The following is a 15,518-nucleotide window of genomic DNA, read 5'->3' as shown; positions in this document are numbered from 1 at the left end:
TCAGGACCTCTGGAAGAGCAGTCAGTGCTCTTAACTACTGAGCCATCTCTCCAGCATCTTCCCTAATTACATTTTGCCTGCTTCCAGCTTTCCATCACCTCACCACGGATATTTATTTGTTTGTTTGTTTATTTATTGCTGAAAGTATGTCTTTTTTTTTTTTTTTGGTTTTGGTTTTTGGTTTTTGGAGACAAGGTTTCTCTGTGGAGCCCTGGCTGTCCTGGAACTCTGTAGATCAGGCTGGCCTTGAACTCAGGAATCCACCTGCCTCTGCCTCCCAAGTGCTGGGATTAAAGGCGTGCGCCACCACCACCCAGTGAGAGTATGTCTTAATGTGTGGCTCTGGATAGCTTGCAACTTACAGTGTAAAACAGGATGGCTTGGGACTCACAGAGAGATCTTTCTGCCTGTGTTTGCTGAGTGCAGGAATTAAAAATTTACACCACCACATCTGGCTTTAGAAAAAGGAAGGATGCCGGGTGGTGGTGGCGCACACCTTTAATCCCAGCACTTGGGAGGCAGAGGCAGGCGGAACTCTGAGTTCAAGGCCAGCCTGGTCTACAGAGTGAGTTCCAGGACAGCCCAGGCTATGTAGAGAAACCCTGTCTCAAAAAACCAGAAAAAAAAAAGAAAAGAAAAAGAAAAAAAAAGAAACAGGAAGGAGTCTTTTAAAAAGACAGGACAGGAGCTGAAGAGATGGTTCAGCAGATAAAAGCACTTGTTCTTGCTGAGGCCCAGATTTCACTCCCAGCATGTACATAGTGGTTCACAACTCCCTAACTCCTGTTCCAGGGAACCGGACACACATGTGGTACACAGACATGTGAGCAACACATCCATTCACAAAACAAATCATTAAATCCCAGCACTGAGGAAGCAGAGAAGGGCAGATCATTGAGGTTTTCGTTTTTTGTTTTTTTTAGACTACTTATTTTATATTTACACATGAGTACACTGTCACTCTCTTCAGACACACCAGAAGAGGGCAACAGATCCCATTACAGATGGTTGTGAGCCACCATGTGGTTGCTGAGAATTGAACTCAGGACCTCTGGAAGAGCAGTCAGTGCTCTTAATCTCTGAGCCATCTCTCCAGCCCCCTTTGGGATCTCTTGCTTGGGATTCTTTGGCCTCAATTACCTAAACAGGAACAACTTCAAGCATTTACCATCCTGTCCACTTAGGTTCCTGGACCTGAGCAGATATAATTTATGCTGTCATCAATAGAAATACCAACACCAGAGACAAGAATATCCAAGCTATGCTTTATTCAGAGAGCTTGCATCTGACAAGGCAGTGGATCCTAAAATAACTGCCTCTCATCTTCTCTCCAGCCACAAGCTTTATAGGAAGCAGAGAAGGAAACAAAAACCATCAATTATTCCAGAACTCAAGTTCTGTCGCTGGTCAGCTGGTCAGTCACATTTCTGAGACCTGTGATATCCATGCCTGTCCACTCTGAAGCTCAAAGAACTGAGTTAGTGTCTGCTAGTATCTTCTGCTCCCCCAGCGTCATCTATGCTGGGGAGGGGTTATCTCACAACAAACCATTAGCAGTAGGTATGTGCTAAGCTGTTAACATCCATGTGGATTGCTTTTTAAAGATTTATCTTTTGATTTACTTATTTTATGTATATGAGTACACTGTAGCTGTCTTCAGACACACTAGAAGAGCACATCGGATCCCATTACGGGTGGTTGTGAGCCACCATGTGGTTGCTGGGAATTGAACTCAGGACCTCTGGCAGAGCAGTCAGTGTTCTTAACCACTGAGCCATCTCTCCAGCCTGGATTGCTTTGCAAAATGAGGAATATTTTGACCTTATCCATTCCTCTAACTCCCTGTCGGTATGAAATAAAATCTAGTTAAATAGCCTCTCATTACTTTTGATTGTATATAAATTACACATTTCCGTCAAGCATGATGGTACATTTCTTTTTTTGTTGTTTGTTTTTTGTTTTTCGAGACAGGGTTTCTCTGTGTAGCCCTGGCTGTCTTGGAACTCACTCTGTAGACCAGGCTGGCCTCGAACTCAGAAATCCACCTGTCTCTGCCTCCCAAGTGCTGGGATTAAAGGCGTGTGCCACCACCGCCCGGCAGTACATTTCTATAATCCCCACACTTGGGAAGTAGGAAGAACAAGATCAAGAGTTCAAGGTTGCACCAGGGTGGGGGGAATACTGGGGGGGGGAAACCCTCTCAGAGTCGCAGGGGAATAGGGGAGAAACTCTTCCAGGGGGGACCAGGAGGGGGGGCAGTATTAGGGGTGTAAATAAATAAATAAATAAATGAGTCCAAAGTTATCTTTAGCTCTAGAGTACATATGAGGCCAGCTAATGCTACATGAGTCCCCCGTGGTTTTTTTGTTTTTTGTTTTTTAAATGGTACCTGGAGAGCTGGTTCTACAACTAAGAGCACTCAGGTTTAACTCCCAGTACATTTTCAGGAGATCCAATGTCCTCCTCCAGATTCTGAGTGGTATACATACTTGCAGGTAGAACGTTTATATATATAAAGCCCCCAGCCGGGCGGTGGTGGCACACGCCTTTAATCCCAGCACTTGGGAGGCAGAGGCAGGCGGATTTCTGAATTCGAGGCCAGCCTGGTCTACAGAGTGAGTTCCAGGACAGCCAGGACTACACAGAGAAACCCTGTCTCGAAAAACAAAAACAAACAAAAAAAAATAAAGCCCCCCCCCCCAATAGAGGGACTGGAGAGATGATTTGGTTGAGAGCCCTTGCTGCTCTCTCAGAAGACTTGCGTTTGATTCCCAGCACCTACATCAGGAAGATGACAACTGCTAGTAGTTCCAGCTTCAGAGAGACACAATATCTCTGACCTAAAAGGGCTTTTGTACACAACACACAGACGCGCGCACGCGCACACACACACACACACCACTCAGATAAATTCATGCAGGTAAACACACATGCACACAAAATAAATAAATATTAAAATCTTAAGATACCCAAACTTCCACCTACACCTTTACTATTACCTTTACTTTTTAAAAATTTTTAAATATTTTTAATTACATGTATGTGCGTTTGTGTATGAGTATGTGCCCATGAATGCAGGTGTCAGAAGATTCCAGAGGTGGTGTATCCTCCTGGAACTGGAGCTATAAGCGGTTGTTTGTGAGAAATGTGGGTGCTGGGAATCGAACTCGAGTTCACTGAGCCGTCTCTCCAGTCCCTTATTATATACCTTGTTTACCTAAAACTAATTTGTACTGCTTTTATCCAAGGCTGTGGAAACTAGCTCGCCAACCCTGACAGCTTGTATTGATTGAGAGCAGCACCCGCGTACAAACCATTAGGGGGCGACGGAGGGCTTGGGCAAGACTATGCACGAAAGCCTCTTGCCTAAAGCGCCCGGAAAGAGGCTGCTTGATTTGATCCCGCTCAGCCACCGTCGAGCCCTGGCCGGAAGAACGCGACTCTTTCCGGGTTTCGCGGTCCTGGGAGACAGTGTAGAGCTACCCAATCCCGCACTGTGGACGAAGATTCTCTACGGCAGCCTTTGCGAGGCCATAGCATCGCAGGCCTCTCTTGCTCCCGCCGCAGTCCTGGCCGTTCCTTGGTTGCGCGCCCGGAGAGGGACGCGTCGCTATGGCGACGCCGGCGGGGCTGGAGCGGTGGGTGCAGGAGGAGCTGCACTCGGTGCTGGGGCTGAGCGAGCGGCACGTCGCGCAGTTCCTGATCGGTACCGCGCAGCGCTGCGCCTCCGCCGAGGAGTTTGTGCAGCGCCTGCGGGACACTGACACTCTGGATCTCGGCGGGCCGGCGCGTGACTTCGCGCTGAGGCTCTGGAGCAAGGTGTGTGCCGCCGGGGCAGTCCACTCACAGCCAGATTGGCCCGTACGCTCATCCTTTGTTTTGAGACGCAGTGTAGCTGTCTATTCTATGATAGCCTGCAACTTTTCGATACGGTACACAGGCTGGCTTCGAACTTGCAGCGAGCACCCCTTGTACTGGGATGACAGAGAGACCTACCGTTCTTGGTTCTGCCCGACAGTTAATTTTGTCTTCTGTTATCTAGGTATCATGTTAGGTGCTGGGCGTAGAGAAGACTCAAGAGAGAGGGATCTACATATATTTTTAAGCTAGAGCCCTTGTTAGGTACAGCACATACTGCAGGCCTAAGGATGTAGCTCAGTTGGTAGAATGCTTGTCTAGCCTTGGCTTCAATCCCCAGACCTGGGAAAGAGAGTCACTGAGAACAGAACTATGAAAATTAGCATTTAAGAAATAGGATGGAGGCTAGGGAGAGATGGCTCAGCAGTCAAGAACCCCTGTTGCACATATGGAAGACTTGACTTCAGTTCTGAGCAACCAGGCCTAGTGGCACACAATCACCTGTAATTCCAGCTCTAAGGAGGTTGGAGGGCTTCTAGCCTTAGCCACATAAGTAAATCTATACACATAAGTAAATGAAAAATAAATCTTAAAAAGAAAATGGGTTATAGAATGTAAACTACTTAAGCTCAGAACCAATTCTTTTTTTTTTTTTTTTGGTTTTTCGAGACAGGGTTTCTCTGTATAGCCCTGGCTGTCCTGGAACTCACTCTGTAGACCAGGCTGGCCTCGAACTCAGAAATCCACCTGCCTCTGCCTGCCTCCCAAGTGCTGGGATTAAAGGCGTGCGCCACCACCGCCCGGCCAGAACCAATTTTTTTTTTTAAAGATTTATTTATTTATTATATGTAAGTACACTGTAGCTGTCTTCAGACACCCATATGAGGGCATCGATCTCATTGTAGATGGTTGTGAGCCACCATGTGGTTGCTGGGATTTGAACTCATGACCTCTAGAAGAGCAGTCAGTGCTCTTAACTGCTGAGCCATCTCACCAGCCCCAGAACCAATTCTTAAAGAAATAATAATTCTATTGTGCGGTTGGAAAGATGGCTCAGGGATTAAGTTCACTAGCTGTTCCTCCAGAGGACCCAGGTTCAATTTCCAGTGCCCAAATGACAACTCACAACTGTCTGTAATTCTAGTTCATGGGATCCAACACCCTCACACAGCACATATTGCAGGCAGAACACCAATACACATAAAAATAAAAGTAAATCATTAAAATTAAGAAGTTCTATTTCGTGTATGCCCACGTGTGGCTGTCAGAGTGCAACCTGTGAGTGTTGGTTCTCTCCCTCCAGCACAGGATAGTTTTCCTAATCATTTGCTAAGTCGATTCCTGGAAGGAAGTTCAGAAGCTGCGGAACCCTGTTGAGCTATGACCACAGAATAAAACCACGCAGAAGAGAAAGATGAGAAAGATGGAGACAGGCTTAAGATAAAGTAATCCCTTTGTAGGCAAATGAGGGTCCCGAGGTTAGGAGATGTCATATGTACTGGCAGGTGCCACGGAAGGCCGTGGTCGAAAAGCCAGCTCGGGCAGCTGAGCGAGAGGCCCGAGCCCTGCTGGAGAAGAACCGATCTTATAAGTTGTTGGAAGACAGTGAGAGCGGCGAGGAGGCAGTGGGCAGGGACGGGAGCAGCCTCCAGAAGAAGCGGAAGAGACGGAAACACCTCCGGAAGAAACGCCAGGAGGAGGAGGAGGAAGAGGAGGAAGAGGTTTCCCAGTCTGGGAAGAAGACAGGGTAAGTCAGAAGGAAGTAGAGAGAGGGAGGATTGGAACAGGTTGTGGGGATGATAAGCCCTCTTGATACCCCCCTTTGATGCACCGGGCTGGGTTCAGGGGGAGTAAATCACCCACGGAGGAGAAGCCAGCCTCAGAGGATGAATGGGAGAGGACAGAGCGCGAGCGTCTCCAGGACTTGGAGGAACGGGATGCCTTTGCAGAGCGGGTTCGGCAACGGGACAAGGACCGAACCCGGAATGTCCTGGAGCGGTCAGATAAGAAGGTGAGTTGAAGAGAATCGGGCAAATCTGGGTTTGGCTGCAGAGTTGTCTCTGGGAAGACAAGAGTTGTCACTAGGGTTCCCGTGGGCTCTGCCTGGTTGAGATCCACAGAGGTTCTTCACTGAGGAGGGGCAGTGAAGCGCATTAGTTATCCTGTCTACATGATTTCTTCTAGGCTTATGAAGAGGCCCAGAAGCGCCTCAAGATGGCAGAGGAAGACCGGAAAGCCATGGTGAGACCCTGGGTTCAAAAAAAAAAAAAAAAAAAAAAAAAACAGTATCTGAAGACAAAGAGAAAGACAGCTGGAGTGGTTGGCCGTAGCAGGAAGGGTCGCAGAGGGAGTGTGCTGAGATATGTCTTGGTGGTCAATCTCTAGAGGAGGTGGCCTGCCCGACAGGAACCAGAAAAGAGCGGACTTGGTTTGTAGAATAAGAAAGTTATAAATCCTCTCGCCTCGGTAGGATCAAGCCATTATGCCTGAGTAAAACTGGGCTCACTCTGTCTTTGAGACTTGATGAAACACAAAACAGCTAGCACCAAAAGGCCCCACACCCACCTCTTTGGAGTGTGCAGGAAACAGTGTCGCGGCGCCGGTAGGATGAGGATCTGACTGTCCCTGCCTGACCCAGGTCCCCGAGCTCCGTAAGAAGTCTCGTCGGGAATACCTGGCGAAGCGGGAGCGGGAAAAGCTGGAGGACCTGGAGGCCGAACTGGCTGACGAGGAGGTCCTGTTTGGGGACGTGGAGCTGAGCCGTCACGAGCGCAGGGAGCTGAAGTACAAGCGCCGTGTGCGGGACCTGGCTCGGGAGTACCGGGCAGCGGGCGAGCAGGAGAAGCTGGAAGCCACGAATCGCTACCACATGCCCAAAGAGACCCGAGGACAGGTGAGGGGAACCTGCTCTGCGCATGGCTGAGGCGGTGTGGCGGCCGGTCCCTTCCCTCTCCCCTTCATAACTGGTAAGGAGGACCTAGGTAGCGCAGGCCACCCCTTCCTCAGCTGTCCCTGCCCCTCTCTCCATAGCCAGCTCGAGCTGTGGACATTGTCGAGGAGGAATCGGGTGCCCCCGGAGAGGAACAGCGGCGCTGGGAGGAGGCCCGGCTGGGCGCCGCATCCCTTAAGTTTGGGGCCCGAGACGCAGCTGCGCAGGAGCCCAAGTACCAGCTGGTGCTGGAGGAGGACGAGACCATCGAGTTTGTCCGTGCCGCTCAGCTCCAGGGTGACGAGGTGAGAGGAAGAGTCTGGGACGATGACGCAAGGGCCTCTAAAGGTGGTGGGGACCTCACCATCTCTGTCCCCTTCCTCAGGAGCCGTCGTCAGGCCCGCCCCTGTCAGCCCAGGCCCAGCAGAAGGAGTCCATCCAGGCTGTGCGCCGCAGCCTGCCAGTGTACCCCTTCCGAGAGGAGCTCCTGACTGCCATTGCCAACCATCAGGTCCTCATCATCGAAGGCGAGACTGGCTCCGGGAAGACCACACAGATCCCACAGTACCTCTTTGAGGAGGTCAGTCATTACAGCGTGTCACTTAGGGTCCCGCTCTCGAGTCAGTCCTTTCTGTGGTGGTGAAGATGCCCTTTCCTGTCCTTTCCACTAAGTCATGAGGCTTTTGAGATCGACGAGGACACTCTGTTGTTTTTGTCCTCCCTGACATCACATCCACACCTGGTATGAGTTAAGAACGTATGGGTCTCCCATGGGAGCAGTGAGATGAACATCATAAATTTGAACCTCTTGGGTTTCCATTCTGCATGACCTCAGTCCCGCTTCCTCTCTGCAGGGGCCAGCCAGAGAACTAAGAGTAGAAGGCTGGTTTGACTCTTTGACCTCTTGTCTACCATTCCTTCTGGGTATGCCTCAGCCAATCTGACCCTGGTCAGTTGAAGTCTAGCAGAGCCCTGGTTGTAAGCTAAGGTCTGCAGGGCTGGCTTCGCATTCCCCGGGGCCCTTGGCTTCTATCTTGTCTGTCCTTCTCTGGCTTCCATCTCCTGTCTGTTCTCTTTTCCCTGCCTTGCCTGGCTCGAGACAGCACGTCTCGCAGAGGAGTAACCCTTTCTTCTCTCCTTTTAGGGCTACACAAAAAAGGGCATGAAGATTGCTTGCACCCAGCCCCGGAGAGTGGCGGCCATGAGTGTGGCAGCCCGAGTGGCGCGGGAGATGGGTGTGAAGCTTGGGAATGAGGTGAGATCTTTGGGGATTCACAAGAGGGAAGCCTCTCTCACATTGCTCACGTGACCCCACAACTTAGGTCTGGGCATTGGTCATTCCATCCCCCTAACTGTGTGTGACCAGGTGGGCTACAGCATCCGGTTTGAGGACTGCACGTCAGAGCGAACTGTCCTCCGCTACATGACAGACGGAATGCTACTCCGGGAGTTCCTCTCGGAGCCTGACCTTGCAAGTTACAGGTGCGTGTGTGTGTGTGTGTGTGTGTGTGTGTTGTATGCATGTGTATGCATGTGTAAATGTGTGTGTGTGTGTGTGCGCATGTGTGTATGTATTGATTTGCATGCATGTATGCATGTAGGTGTGTGTATGTATGTGTATGTATGTGTGTATGCATGTGTGTATGTATGTGTATGCATATATGAGTGTGTATGTATGTGTGTATGTATATGTATGTATTTGTGTGTGCTTGTATGTGTGTATGTGTGTGCATGTGTGTACGTATGTGTGTATGTATTTATATATGTGCATGTGTATATATGTATGTGTGTGTATGTGCGTATGTATGTATATGTATATATGAGTGTGTATGTATGTATGTATATATGTGTGTGTGCACGTGTGTATATATGTGTGTGTATGTGTGTGCATATGTGTATATATATGTATGTGTGTACATGTAGGGAATAAGAAGACAGCTTACAGGAGTCAGCTCTGTCCTTTCACTGTGTATGTTCGAGGGATCAAACTCACATCAGCAGGCTTGCTGGCCAGCATGTTTGCAGCTGAACCATATTATCAGCCCTGTCCCGACTGCTTTTCTTGGCCAATGTCCGAATTGGCCACAGATCACAGAACCCTCCCCCACCACGCTCACCACCTGCCAAAATTGCATAATTGGAGTGATTGGCTTCTCCTTAGCCTCCCCCCACCTCTGTCCCCATTCCCCCTATGTCCCTCCGTCCCTCCCTTTGATCCAGCTCTGCACTGCTAAGCCCGCCGTCCCCTCTGCCTCACCAGTCTCCCGCTCCCTCCCCAGTGTGGTGATGGTGGATGAAGCCCACGAGCGGACCTTGCACACAGACATTCTCTTTGGGCTGATCAAAGACGTCGCTCGATTCCGACCAGAGCTCAAGGTCCTGGTGGCCTCAGCCACGCTGGACACTGCCCGTTTCTCTGCCTTCTTTGACGACGCCCCCGTCTTCCGAATCCCTGGACGCAGGTTTCCAGTTGACATCTTCTATACCAAGGTGCCCCTTGGATGGATGGGCTTCAGCGTGAGGCAGAGGAGCTGGGGCTGGTTTAGGAGAATGTCCCAAGGGAAGGGTCTGATGGACACCCAGAGAGGGGTGGGGTAAGAGATGCAGAGCAGGGACAAGAGCCTGGGCAAGTGGCCCTTGTGTGACCCTGTGTCGTCTTCCTTCCCAGGCCCCAGAGGCCGACTACCTGGAAGCCTGCGTGGTGTCTGTGCTGCAGATCCATGTGACCCAGCCCCCCGGGGACATACTGGTGTTCCTGACAGGACAGGTGTCTGCCGTGGGGGGAAGCAGGCAGAGTGTTTGCGGGGAGGACGGGGCTGCTGTGTGATCCTGGGACTGACTCAGGTCTCCTGCCACCCCGCTTCACATTCAGGAGGAGATTGAGGCTGCCTGCGAGATGCTCCAGGACCGCTGCCGCAGACTGGGCTCCAAGATCCGGGAGCTCCTGGTACTGCCCATCTATGCCAACCTACCCTCAGACATGCAGGCTCGCATCTTCCAGCCCACACCACCCGGGGCCCGAAAGGTCAGTGGGAGAAACCTTCACCCTTCCTCCTGCACCACACACAAGGATTGAGCGAGGCGTGTGCTGGCCCCTGCAAGTTGTTTGCCTGGTTGTTGGGACACAGCTGAGGAGCAACCAGGCCCTGGCCTTCTAGCTAGAGAGAGATGAAATCAGCATTAGCTGAGAGAGAGCAAGCTTTAAGAGGAGTGACGTTGGGAGTTTCAAGTGCTGCACAGAAAACTGGATCAGCCAAAGGCCAGGACAGAGCTGTTGTAGCATTCAGACTTTAGACAGGCAAATGGCCACCAGAAGATTTTAGGCAGAGATATGACTCTCACCAAATAACTCTTTATCGAGGGTCTAGAGCTGAGGAGCTTGAGTGGTCAAGCACTTACCCAGCACGTGGGAGGCCCCAACGCCAAGGCCCAGTACATGCTGCATAGGGTGGGGCCTGAGGTGAGGACCAACGGTGTGCACAGTAGGGCTTACCATCAGATGGGAGGAGACTGAGCATGTAAGCCTGCCTCAGTTTGTATTGAGTACAGTGAAGAGACTCAGGGCAGCACAGGAAGTCTGAGAAGAGGAGGAGCAGAAAGACTTCCTCTAGTGTTGGGAGGCTGCCCCATAAGGGCAGGGTAGAGGAAGGAGAAGGGAGGACTGCTCTGCTGAGGGAGAGCTGGTGCAGAACATCTATAGAAGGACGAGCGCTCAGGGCAGGGACAAGCACAGGGTGTGAGCTGTGATCAGAGTCGCAGCCAGAGGTGAGATAGTCCGGGGTCTAAGCGGCATAGATTGAATTCTGTGTTTGGATCCGGGTGTGAATTGACAGGTTTACATGTTTTAAAAGGAAAGTTCTGCACGCTATGTGACAGAACGAGGTGTAGAAGCAGGGAGGCGATCGAGGAAGCTGCTGTCAGAAGTGACGTGTGAGGATAGACGGTGACATGCGTTCCATTTCCTGAAGAGCAACCCTGTGTTCAGTGTTGTTTCTTCATTGTGCCCCTGCTGACTCCCCGCCTGTCACCTCATCTCCTGACCTTTGGACACTGCCTCCCTCTGTCCTACCCTCGCTGCATCCAGCTCCCTCAGGCTATCTGGGTGGGCTGGGTCCCTGGGTGATGCTGTCCTCTCTCTCACTTAGGTGGTTGTGGCAACAAACATTGCAGAAACTTCCCTCACCATCGAAGGCATAATTTACGTGCTGGACCCAGGGTTCTGTAAGCAAAAGAGTTACAACCCTCGCACGGGCATGGAGTCGCTCACGGTCACACCCTGCAGCAAGGTCAGCTCGTCTCCCTGAGGTAGAAGGAGACACAGTGTCTCCAGAGAAAGCTTGATTCCCAAGTAGTGTTCGAGGATGGGGGGTTATCAGTTAACATACTGTTGAGCCAACACCATCCTGACCATACGCGTGCCTTGCCTTTCTTTCTAGGCTTCAGCCAATCAGCGGGCTGGCCGCGCAGGCCGAGTGGCTGCGGGGAAGTGCTTCCGCCTGTACACAGCCTGGGCCTACCAGCACGAGCTGGAGGAGACCACCGTTCCTGAGATCCAGAGGACGAGCCTGGGCAACGTTGTGCTGCTGCTGAAGAGCTTAGGTGACTGGGCTGCCCACGGCCTCTTGATGGGACACTGGAGTCACTGATGCCTGTGCCGGCCTCTCTCATTCTTTATCCGTTTCTTCAGGGATCCACGACCTGATGCACTTTGACTTCCTGGACCCCCCTCCATACGAGACCCTGCTGCTGGCCTTGGAACAGCTTTACGCACTTGGCGCCCTCAACCACCTTGGAGAACTCACCACGGTGAGCGGCGGCAGGGCTGGGATAATATGAAGGAAACGTCTGATGGCTCCGGGGACCCCTTTGGTGGTGGTGCCAAGGGCTCCGGTACTGGTGGAAGGAACCTGAGGGAAACTGGCCTCACCTTTCCCTCTTCTTCTTAGTCTGGTCGAAAGATGGCAGAGCTGCCTGTGGATCCCATGCTGTCTAAAATGATCTTGGCCTCCGAGAAGTAAGTCTTCCCACCCACCCAGTTCCTGAGACTCACTAGCCGTGCTTCCTCAGTCTCAATTATCCTCTCTCTTCTTGTTTCGTCGTCATGTTGTTACTGTTTCGTTTGCTTGTTTTTAATAAATATTATTTAAGAAGTCTTAGCACCCGTTATGAGGCCCATGTGAGTCACTGTCCTGTACTTGATACTGATGGTTGGTGGGCACAATGGTTAGTATAGATACAACCCAGGGACCAGCAGTCATAGCACAGACAGAGGCAGAGGCAGGCGGATCTCTGAGGCCTAGGCCAGCCAGGGCTACATAGTGAGACCCTGCCTCAAAAAGCAAACCAGTTAACAAAATAGAACCCAGGACTATGGGTGGAAGCAGAAGACCTCTGTTTATGATGAGTGCTGGGGAGGCTGCAGCTTCTGACACCTGATTCCTCCCAAGGCTTCAGAACAGGACCCTGAGATAGGTCTGTACGGGACCACCTTTAGAAGCTGTCTGTGCTGGGGGATGGCTCAGTGGTTCAAAACACCAACTGCCCTTGCAGTAGATCCCAGTTCAATTCCCAGCTGTCACATGGTGGCTCACAACCATCTGTAACTCCAGTTCTTCTGCCTTCTATGGGCATGTGGCACACAGACTTACATGCAGGCAAAACATTTATACACATAAAATAAGTCTTTTTTTAAAAAAGATGCTCCTCTGCTGTGTTTGCGATCAGGATCTCTGTGTCTGCTCTGTTTGTTTTTTGGTGTTTATCTCTGGCTTTATCCTCTTCCTACGCTGCTCAAGGTACAGCTGTTCAGAGGAGATCCTGACTGTGGCTGCTATGCTCTCTGTGAACAGTTCCATTTTCTACCGGCCCAAGGACAAAGTCGTCCATGCCGACAATGCCCGAGTCAACTTCTTCCTCCCTGGTGGGGACCACCTGGTTCTGCTAAATGTGTACACACAGGTCACTGGGCAACTGGGAATTTGGGGTGTCTGGGGGGACTTGAGTCCTGCTGTGTACTTAAGGCCCTTTGTCTTCACAGTGGGCTGAGAGTGGCTACTCTTCCCAGTGGTGCTATGAAAACTTTGTACAGTTCAGATCCATGCGCCGAGCCCGGGATGTGCGGGAGCAGCTGGAGGGGCTCTTGGAACGTGTGGAAGTTGGCCTGACTTCCTGCCAAGGTGACTACGTGCGTGTGCGAAAGGTCAGTGGTTTTGATGTTGTGTTTTTTTTTCTCATGTTGTCTCTTCGTTTTGTGTTTTTTTTCAAGATAGGGTTTCTCTGTGTAGCCCTGGCTAACCTGAAACACACTCTGTAGGCTAGGCTAACCTTAAACTCAGAGATCCACCTTCCTCTGCCTCCCATGTCCTGGGTTTAAAGGCGTGTGCCACCACCACCTGACATCCTGTTTTTTTTCTTTCATGTATATATGTGTAAGTGCATGTGCAAGTCAATGGACAACCTGCAGGAGTCACTTTGTTGTGTGACAAAACTTTTCCTGGGGAGATGCTACACACATCTTTCACCCCTTACACATCTTACCACAGATCAAAGTACAAATACCACCAGTCTACCAGAGGAATATGGATGAGGGATTACTGAGTTACTTGCAGAAATATCTCAAAGATAGCATCACCAAAGCCCACCCCAGTAGTATAGGTGGCTGCTCACAAAAGTTGGGAGCCTGGATCACAGCTTCAGGCTCCCCAACAGGCTGGAAAGTATCCTTTCCAAAGGACCAAGTCCTTTGGAAGCTAACTTCACTGGTTTCTGTTTCTTCCAAGCATGTCAGATCTCAAGAATCTTTGCTGTTTGGCTTGTTTGAGGGGTACGTAGCATTTATTGCTTTCTCTGGCAGGAAAGGATCTAGTGAATCTGGTCAGTTTCTGGGACTTCCTGAAGCTGTTTTGCGTTGTTTACCTTCCAGTTTAAAGAGCAGTGTGGTATGTTTCAAATTCAGAAGCAACTGTTAGCACACTTTTTCATTCATCCACATCACCTCACAGAGTAGCGTTTCTTGAACCCACTATCATCGGCCCACGGCAGCTTCCCTGCCTGAGCTTTCTCCCAGGTATTGTTTATTGGAAGGCATTCTTCCCTAGACAGCATGTCAAGTGGGTTCTTCACGGATTCCTCACCTTTTTCAGAAACTTTTTCTTCAGAAGCTTGATCTCAGACGTGGGAAGTGGAAGGCCCCCCAAGTGGTGTCTGACTTGTTTTTTTTTTGCCTGCTCCTTAGGCCATCACTTCAGGTTATTTTTACCACACAGCAAGGCTGACTCGGAGTGGCTACCGCACAGTGAAGCAGCAGCAGACAGTGTTTATTCATCCCAACTCCTCTCTCTTTGAACAACAGCCACGCTGGTTGCTCTACCATGAGCTTGTCTTGACCACAAAGGAATTCATGAGACAGGTAAGGGACTATTGGTTGCTCAGATGGGTGGAGACTGGGGAGACAATATGCTGGCATCTTAAGCTCAATTCATATTAACGGGACTGCCATGGAAACAAGGAGGTCCGTTAGTTTAAGGTAGGGTCAAATGTAATCAAATATGAATCAGATTTGATGTGCGCTTGGGATGTAGCTCAGTGGTATAGACCTCAGCACCATTACAAGTGAGTGTAAGAAATGTTTTCTAGCAGCTGCCTTCCAAGATCTGAGACTTGTAAATCATTCAGTAAATACGTGAGGCTGGGCTTGATGACATAGGTCTGTAGTACTTAAGAAGGTGCGGCAGGAGGCTCATACATTCAGGATCTATGGGGGTAACAGAGATGCTTTCTCAAAATAAAAGTATGGGGCTGGAGAGATGCTCAGTGGTTTAGAGCACTCACTGTTCTTGCAGAGGTCCTAGGTTCAGTTTCCAGCACCCAGATGGTAGTTTACAACTGCGTATACTTCAGCCTCAAGGGATCCCGTCTCCCTCCTCTGGCCTTTGCAGGCACTGTACTCATGCATATACACATGCACATAATTCAAAGTAAAAAAGAGAACCAGAGAGATAAATGAATCACCAGTCAAGAGCTGTTGTTGCTCTTCCACAGGACCCAGGTTCAATTCCCAGCATCCACGTGGTGGCTCATCCCTGGAACTCCAGTTCCAGGGATCTGACATGTAGTATACAGACATATGTGTAGGCAAAACACCCATGTACATAAAAATTTTAAAACTATGGACAAAATAGAGGGAGGGCTGAGAAAATGCTTGTGTAGCAAGCATGGGGCTCTTGGTTCTAGAATAAATAAAATGTGCACTAAGAACTGGGGCCATACAGGCACAATAGGCAGCTGTAGTCTGTCCTGAGGGGTAGGCTTTTCCTTGTAGGTCTTTCTCAGGCTCACTTACCTGATAAGCACATATCAGGGTTGGCCTGCCCTGTTATCGAGAAGCAGCCAAGTGTCTTTTCCTTGCCCTGAGTCAGTGGGGAGAGAGGATCCTTTTGACCACACAATTAAGGTTCTGATTTGGAAGTAAAGGAACCCTAGTGATTTCTGCTCCCTCTCACAGGTACTGGAGATTGAAAGCAGCTGGCTTTTGGAAGTGGCTCCCCACTACTATAAAGCCAAGGAGCTAGAAGACCCCCATGCTAAGAAAATGCCCAAAAAAGTCGGCAAGACACGGGATGAGCTGGGCTAGAGAGTGATGTGGACTGAGCCTTGCAGCTTGTTTCCTTCCATCCTTTTATTTAATATCTAGGAAATAAAATTATTTTTGGAATGAAGTGTGTGGGAACTT

The 15,518-nt window shown here is 50.2% G+C and overlaps 1 protein-coding gene across 1 annotated transcript; it reads left to right on the top strand.

The window, feature by feature from the left end:
- Positions 1–3,479: 3,479 nt before the first annotated feature.
- Positions 3,480–15,504, top strand: Dhx16 (DEAH-box helicase 16). The gene is made up of 20 exons (XM_028786413.1): positions 3,480–3,819; positions 5,364–5,605; positions 5,704–5,869; positions 6,043–6,099; positions 6,497–6,751; positions 6,889–7,092; positions 7,173–7,367; positions 7,932–8,042; positions 8,154–8,269; positions 9,067–9,277; positions 9,456–9,554; positions 9,660–9,812; positions 10,933–11,073; positions 11,224–11,386; positions 11,475–11,593; positions 11,734–11,801; positions 12,583–12,745; positions 12,825–12,986; positions 14,022–14,195; positions 15,291–15,504. Exons 1-20 carry the CDS (start codon positions 3,613–3,615, stop codon positions 15,417–15,419), a joined length of 3,135 nt encoding a protein of 1,044 aa, XP_028642246.1. The 5' UTR covers positions 3,480–3,612; the 3' UTR covers positions 15,420–15,504.
- Positions 15,505–15,518: the final 14 nt, after the last annotated feature.

This window comes from Grammomys surdaster, unplaced genomic scaffold (genome assembly GCF_004785775.1).
Source record: "Grammomys surdaster isolate TR1022 unplaced genomic scaffold, NIH_TR_1.0 125504, whole genome shotgun sequence".
NCBI lineage: Eukaryota > Metazoa > Chordata > Mammalia > Rodentia > Muridae > Grammomys > Grammomys surdaster.
Note: the sequence above shows the minus strand (reverse complement) of the source record. Positions and strands in the feature narration are given on the sequence as shown.